At 50.4% G+C, this 8,062-nt stretch overlaps 1 protein-coding gene across 6 annotated transcripts in view; it reads left to right on the forward strand.

Moving 5' to 3' along the window:
• Positions 1 to 4,482, forward strand: part of ARHGEF10 (Rho guanine nucleotide exchange factor 10) — a 137,502-nt gene extending 133,020 nt beyond the window's left edge. For all 6 annotated transcript variants that reach the window (XM_073017913.1, XM_073017915.1, XM_007961584.3 and 3 more), the window contains one exon: positions 2,598 to 4,482. In XM_073017913.1, coding sequence (XP_072874014.1) covers positions 2,598 to 3,112 — 515 coding nt within the window. In that variant the 3' untranslated portion in view covers positions 3,113 to 4,482. The remainder of the gene's footprint in view (positions 1 to 2,597) is intronic.
• Positions 4,483 to 8,062: the final 3,580 nt, after the last annotated feature.

The raw sequence follows: 8,062 nt of genomic DNA on the forward strand, positions 1-8,062 counted from the left end.
GTGTGTCTGGAATCAGGATTCCAAATCCAGGGAACTAGCCGAGGAAACAGCCTAATGTAGGAACAAAGTATGATGAAAAAAGACATTTGCCACAGCACTTAATTTTTAACAGCACAAAATAGGTGACCTGCAGTTCGTAATGAGGGATTGGGCCGTTTAATAAAATGGTGGCATTGCTGGTAACGGGTAGAACGCAGCCAGCAGAGGTGGTGTGGGCAGAGCCTGCAGTAACGCAGAAAACTCCTCGTCCTGTAAGTTCAGTAAACCATGGCCTGAGATTCTATGTGGGTTATGATGTCACCCAGCGGGATATACTAACAGAAAACGCTCTGCAGGAAGCTCTTAGGGCAGAACTGTTCCTGTGGGCTCCATTTCTGGGATTTCCTCCCGGGCCGACCTGGTGGTGGCTTCCATGCGCTCAGATTGTGGCGGTCCACCCGTGAGGATTAAGGAATTCTGGTTTTGCCATTCATTTCCTAATTTATGTTTTTATTATGATCTATGTGATTATATGTGTTGCGAACCCCAAATCCGAAAACAAAATGCAAAATGCTCTAAATTCTTTTTTTTTTTTTCTTTTTGAGACAGAGTCTTACTCTGTCACCTGGGACGGAGTCCAGTGGCACGATCTCAGCGCAGTGCAACCTCTGCCTACTGGGTTCAAGCGATTCTCCTGCCTCAGCCTCCCTATTAGCTGGATTACAGGCACTTGCCACCACGCCCGGCTAATTTTTTTATTTTTAGTAGAGATGGGGTTTCATCATGTTGGCCAGGCTGGTCTCGAACTCCTGACCTCAAGTGATTCACCTGCCTTGGCCTCAGATGCTCCAAATTCTGTGTGGATGTGATGCTGAAAGGCAGTGCTCATTGGAGGAATTCAGATTTTGGATTTCAGATTTGGGGATGCTGAACCATCAAGTGCAATGCAAATATTCCAACATTAAAAAAAAAAAAAAAATCCAAAACACTTGTGGTCCCAAGAATTTCAGATAAGGGACACTCAGCCTGTAAATACATAGAATTGTGCATCATACACAGTTTCACAGTTTACATGGTAATGAGAAGAGGCCACATGCCTGTGCCCAGCTCAGAAGGGGCCGTGACTCACACACTGAGCCTCAGCTGCCCCTTCTCAGCCTCAGCTGTTTCGCTCACACCCTAGGAAACGACGCTGCTCGGTTTTACATCAGTTATTCCTTTGGTTCTCCTCTGTAGTTGTACCAGTGTCTGTCTTAAAGGGTTCTTTTCACCTCTCCTGTTTTTGCACTTTTCTGTAGCTGTCCCACGGTGCGCGCAGCCTCTGTTGCTTCTTCTTCTCAGCATTGCTGGGGTCGGTCCCTGCGGGTGCCGCAGCTGCAGCGCTTTCCTCTCCCTGCCTGCAGCCTGCCTCTGAAAGGAGGTGCACTCATTGTGTTCCTCCGAATGGGTAGCCAGGTGCATCCTGAAAGGAGGTGCACTGTCACCGTGTTTCTCTGGATGGGTAGCTAGGTGCTTCCCGAAGGAGGCGCGCCCTCACTATACGGGTTTCTCTGGGTAGGCAGCTGGGTGTTTCCTGAAAGGAGGTGCACTCACTGTGTTTCTCTGGATGGGTAGCTAGGTGCTACCCATTTGCATTACACATCAAGCTTCTGAATATTTGTGTGGCTGGCTCTGCAGAAGCTCCTCCTGGGGGCATGCCTGGGGCAGCATCACTGCTGGCGTGCAGGGAACCCAGGTGCGCACTTCACCAGCTGATGAGCGGCCCTGTCCCTGCCCAGTCCCCTCAGCTCCCGCTCCCTGCAGACTTCACTTTGCCACTCTGCTCTTTGGGAAATGGACTCTCACCATGGTGGAAGATTCAGTGATGTCATCTGCCTTGGCCAGAGTAGGATGATGGTGAGGGCTGGGGCCTGTTTCATACTGAAAGCACTGGGGGAAAGGACACGTGCCCCTGTCCATATGTCATGTCACCCACGAAGCACCCAGAAGACACGCCAGGCCCACGTGGTGCTTACAGAATCAGTGTGGGGGTGCAGGACTGTGTGCCATGAGGAAGACCTACAGGTGTTTCTGACACGATGATGACTTTAAAATTTGAATCACATCACCTGAAAACTGAAAGTCCTAACTTTAATCAAACTATAGAGTTAAATTGTTCTGAACCCCAGAACGTTTTTGTAATGAAAAATGGCAGCCAGCCGGCAATTTAGTTATTTCATTCCCAAACCAACACATTTCAGGCGTTAATATTTCTAATCAAGACTTAGGAAAATTTGGGATATTTCCATAGGGTAAGTTAGAAGGTATTTTATGCAGAATGGAAAAATGACTATTTTATTACTTTGAAAGTACAGTATGAGTATTAGAACTGAAATACTGCTGAGGAAAACACAACTTTCTATTTTAGAAAATCATTTTTAAAGCCTTCTTCACATTAACTAAAACCCCAGAAGAATATAATCCAGATATTTCCATTGTAGCCTATGATTCAAGTATGCAAGTGACAGGTTTCGTTATCTGGGCAGGGAGAAGTGCATTGGGGTTAAGCCAGGCACTTTTTGCTTCCTTCTCTCACATTTTGCCTATTTTAAAAGCTGTTGAACTGTTTCCCTTTTCAGGAAGAGGCATGGTCTCCTACCATGCACACAACGGTCCTGTCAAATTCATCATCCTGGCCACGGCTCTGCATGAGAAAGACAAGGACAAATCCGGGGACGGCCTGGCTCCCGGCCCCGAGCCCCAGGACGAAGACCAGAAGGATGCACTTCCGAGTGAAGGAACCGGTTCGTCCCTGAGCCAGGGTGACGCTGACACAGCCATCTGGTTGGGAGATTCGCTGGGGTCGATGACTCAGAAAAGCGACGTGTCCTCCTCGTCCGGGTCCCTGAGCTTGTCTCACGGCTCTAGCTCTCTAGAGCACAGGTCAGAGGACAGCACCATCTATGACCTCCTGAAGGATCCTGTCTCGCTGAGAAGCAAAGCACGCCGGGCCAAGAAAGCCAAGGCCAGCTCGGCGCTGGTGGTCTGTGGAGGGCAGGGCCACCGGCGGGTGCACAGGAAGGCCCGGCAGCCCCACCAGGAGGAGCTGGCGCCGTCCGTCATGGTCTGGCAGATCCCTCTGCTGAATATATAAGCAGGACGGCCGCCTCCTGCTGTCAGAATTTGCAATCAAGGGTGACTTCTCAGCTAATCCTACAGCCTGAGTGATTAAGCTGTGTCTACACTGGTTGGGAATAAATTAAAAACAGTATTTGGGGGAGAAACGTGCAATATCGTCATGGTGGCATTCCTGCCAATTCCTTCCTTCTCTTCCGTACAGCAGAAGTAATTACAAGCACTTCTAATGAAGGCAGAAGATTGATGCAATTTTCGAGTAATTGAGTGCAGTTCTGGGAAAATACCACATTCTTTTTGACTGCTGTAGTCCATATATAAATACTAAATGTTAAACTTCATCAGTGCCAGACCTGTCGTATCATATTACAGAATTTGCAGACTAAGAATTTATGAGAAAATATGTGTATTCAGTAGTGCAGGCATCTATTAACAATTCTTAAAATAATTTTACCTGATTCAGATTCACGACTTTTATTTATATTCTCTATTTTTGAATTTCAGAATAAAATTTGTTAACAACTTTAAAAGCCAGGTAACACCTACCAGTCCAGTTAGCATGATTTGCTTTCAGAAGTGAGCTGGGTTTTCTAAAGTGGTATAATATGTGTACTGTATATTTTAACAAAGTAATATTTTTATATTGCATTTTTCTATTAAAAAAATTAACAGTTAATGTTTCAGTCAATATATTATCTGTAGCATTTCACAAATAATGTGTGCTTTGAACCAAAATGCTCAACATTTGGACTCAAGCATCAGCACCAAATTATTCCTCCCTTCTCGTATCAATAGAGTGACTATCCACATGAGAAACGTGTGTGCTTTAGTGTTAGAGGAGATAGGCAGAGCAGTCTTGCTTAGTTCCTTGGTGCGGCTTCTTGCCCCTTTGACCTGGAACGCTGTGTCTGCTTTAGCACGCACACTCCGAATGACTCCTGGTGCTAGGCCATGCTGGCTGCTGTCGCTGAGCGGGACCCAGGCCAAGAAGCGTGACCTCGGGCCAGCCTGTCTGTTGTGCAGACGCCTCCTCTGCAGAACACATCAGTTTCTATTCCGCAGTTGCAGAGCCAACCCCGCGTGACAAGGTGCATAATGAGTGCACACCATCCTGTCAAGGTGCATACTTGGTGAACTCCATCCTGCTCAACCTGTATTTCAATGTTTCACTTACTGGACGGATAACAAGAAAAAAATCGTAACCCAGGCAGTCACCAGAAATAAATGTCTCAGCACTTTACAGATGACTAAAAATGTTAATTTTATGACTTAGCCAAATATTTTCTAGGTTGCATATATCCCCCATGTGAAAGTGATTTCTTCCCAAGCTTCTCCAACTGTTAGCTGCTGTCTGACTTCATAAATAAAGTATTTTTATTTTAAAATGCAGTAGGACGAGTTGCGTCTTTTATGTGTCAGATGGAAAGGGGCATCACACTCGGGGGCTGGGGGGATTGGCCTGCACATTCCTAGCTGCATCACCACTTGCTGCTTCTAAATCCCAGCAGTGCACCCGGTTGCGTGGAGGATGGCACTCTGAATTGGAAGTAGGAACTGGGAATCTTTCAAGCAACTCATGTACTTGTTCTTTGTTTGTTTTAAGAGACAAAGTCTCCCTCTGTTGCACAGGCTGCAGTCCCGTGGCGTGATCATGGCTCACCATAACCCCCTGGGCTCCCACAATCACTGCAGTCTCAACGTCCCAGGTTCAAGCGATTCTCCCACCTCAGTCTCCTGAGTAGCTGGGACTACAGATGCACACCACCACACCTAACTCTTTTTTTCTTTTTAACATTTTATAGAGATGGGGTCTCATTATGTTGTCCAGGCTAGTCTCAAACTCCTGACCTCAAGCAGTCCTCTTGTCTCAGCCTCCCAAAGTGCTGAGATTCCTGGTGTGAGCCAGGAATTGGTGGGCAGAATTTCACCACCCTTTGAGCCTCTGATGGCGGCTCTGATCTCTGCGATTCCTCCAGGAAGGCAGGATGGATTTACTAACTTGGTAGAAATGGGGAGGAGGGTTCGGAGCCTTCCAGTTGATGGTTCCTAATTCAGTGGCTCTGACTTCACAGTCATGCCCAGCCTGTACTTGGCCATTCCATTTTGAGTTATGTCACGAGTAGAATGAATTTCCTGTAAAATGTTCCTATTATGGTTGTTTTACGAGACCAGGGCCAACATCTTACATGGACAGATGAATTCAATGTGTAAAGTTAACTTGCTGGGACAGAAATCTTTCCACACGATTGATGGTGTGGGACATGGACAGAGTGGGGTTTGTGTAACTGACTTCTTACCTCCCACTGCCCTCCTAGAGAAGAGAGACTTCCAGAGATCCTGAGAGAGGCAGGCACAGGAGGGCTGTGGGGGAGGAAGAGGTCGGAGAACGTGGGCTGCAGAGAACTCCTGCTATGCTGGAACATGGATTCCGCTTTCACAGGCTCACAGTGAATGAGGAAAACAAGCGTATCACCAACGAAGGAAGCCATGCATAGAGGCAAGTGCATTCGCTAAGCAACAAGCTTCTGTTGAGCACCTGATGAGTGTCAGAGGTGAGGCCAAGCTCTTAGGCCTAGGGGATGGAACAAGAGAGAAGAAGCATCCCTTTGGGGTTGCTGCTATCTGTTTATTTCCGCTCTCCTCTGCAGAGCCCTGGGCTCTTCCTGGACAGGGATTAACCCAGTGACAGCAGGACACGTGGGAGCCCAGGGCCAAATGGCTGCATCTGTGCCAGCTTCCGGGCCCCCACCTGCTGGGCAGACCCTCAGTAACTTGATCAGCAGGGAGCCTGGCTGGCACCATGGTCTCACCTCCTGATGGGGCCCCTGTCCTGCCGTGAGGCGTGGCCAGGCTTGGTATTTCATCACAGCAGCCTGAATGGACACAGGAAGGCACCAAGAGACATGGCTCAGCAATGAATGAAAACCGCAGGTCATGGTCCAAGTCCCACACCTGAGTCAGCTCACAGGCTCGGAGCTCATCGACTGAAGCGGGAGTCAGGCTCACCTGAGGAAAGACCCCAAACGTAGACTGCAAGCATGTATGGTCCACGCTTCCCCACAGGGACCTGCATCCATGTCCATGCTTCCCCACAGGGACCTGCATCCATGTGCTGGGAAGACCGCAGTGGTCATGGGAAAGAGCCGACCTCGGAAACTGGCCAGGCTCCGAGTTGCCACCACGCAGAGAAGCAGAGCAGCCTCTTGGGCTGTAGAGGGGTCTTATGAAAGCCACGTGGCACGTGGAGTTCGGCCCATGTCCGTCTCACAAGGACCAGGTGTGTAATTGGGATGGACAGAGCTGGCAGCTGGCAGAAACCATCCCTAGTTTCGTAACCTGTGAAGTCAGAGCCGCTGAATTAGGAACCATCCATTGGAAGGCTGTGAACACCCCTCACCATTCCTACCCAATCGGTAAATCCATCCTGCCTCCCTGGAGGAATTGCAGAGATCAGAGCTGCCGTCAGAGGCTCAAAGGATGGCAAAATCCCAGTGCCCACCAATTCCCATGTAATTCATGGAACTGGGCACTGCAGACCCCAGGCTGTGGTGGAAGGCGGCGGTGAGGTCCTGCAGCATGACCAGATGGTCTCTCCAGTCACAGCCGCAGTGACAAATAGCATCTTTACCGGAACAGATCAGCACAGCTGCCGATTCAGCAGCTGCACTTTTCTGCACACCTATCCATGGAGCGAAGACAGCTTGCCTTGACTGGGCGAGGACTGCAGTGCATTTCCTGCCCTGCTCACTGTGCTCCGAACCCTGGCTTGACTGTAAGGCGACAAGGTCACTACTGTGTCGATGATCTCATGCTGCCTGGACCTGGGAGAAGGCGGGTGACCAAGGAAGGCAGGTGTCTGCCTGAGGCTGGGAGATATCGCAGGCCTACCACATCACTGAAGCTTCTGGGGTTTCAGCATCTGTGCACGCCCTGATACACCCTATGAGGTAAAGGGCAAACCATAACCCACGCTCCTTGCCATTCTGGGGGGCAGTGCCTGGGGGGGCCTCTGGATTTTGGACCCAGCATGCCCTACACATGGGAAGACTGCTCCAGCTCATTTCTGGGGAGCCTCTGGGGCTGGCAGTTTGGAAGGGGGCCAAGAGAAGGACAAGCTGCTCAGCCACTTCTGTGGCACAGGCGCCTTGCCGGCCTCATGACGACACGGATGGGACTGTGCTGAGACGTTGCTGTAGCAGCACGGCCCACAGAGCTGCAGAGCCAGGCTCTGTTATCTCCCATTGAAAAATGGGGCTTGGGTGGTACTAGGCCCAGTCAAAATTGGGCACCAGGATCCACACAGAGGCCACTCTCTTAGCGCAGGCTGCAGAACAAACCACCATAGACTGGGCAGCCTCACCATGTTGATTTCTCCCTGTGCTGGAGGCTAAGTCAGATCCAGGTGCCCGCACGGCTGGGTCATGGCAACGGCCCCTTCCTGGCCTGCAGCCAGCCAGCTTCTCACCATGTCCTCCCATGGTGGGGGTAGGAAACAAGTTCTCTTACAAAGACAGGACCTCATCGTGAGGGCCCCACCCTGGTGACCTCATCCCCTCCCAGAGGCCATCACATTGGGAATTAGGGCCTTGGCATATTAATCTGGGGGGACCCAAACCTGCAGCCCAGAACAGATGCTGACTGTGAGCTAAGCAGCCCGTGGAATGCTGTCGTGAGATGGGTGAGTTGCAGGCTGGGGTGGACACGACACCTTAGGGACAGCACCGAGCAGGTTCAGAAAGTGAAGTAAAATGCAGGAAACAGCGTCCATCGCACCGCCCCGTCCACACCCAGCCACGTACAGTGCCCTGCAGCAGCTGGCCCCTGGGGGAGCGTGGGGACACCCCGTCCTTGCTGCCTGCACTGCGGCCCTGGCTGTCTCGTCCTATGCAGGGAAGGCCCTGCGGGAAGCTGTGGAGGACACTCCTCCACACACGACAGCTGCTCACAGGGCACACAGTCCTGTCAGGTG

This window comes from Chlorocebus sabaeus, chromosome 8 (genome assembly GCF_047675955.1).
Source record: "Chlorocebus sabaeus isolate Y175 chromosome 8, mChlSab1.0.hap1, whole genome shotgun sequence".
In the NCBI taxonomy this organism is placed as follows: Eukaryota; Metazoa; Chordata; class Mammalia; order Primates; family Cercopithecidae; genus Chlorocebus; species Chlorocebus sabaeus.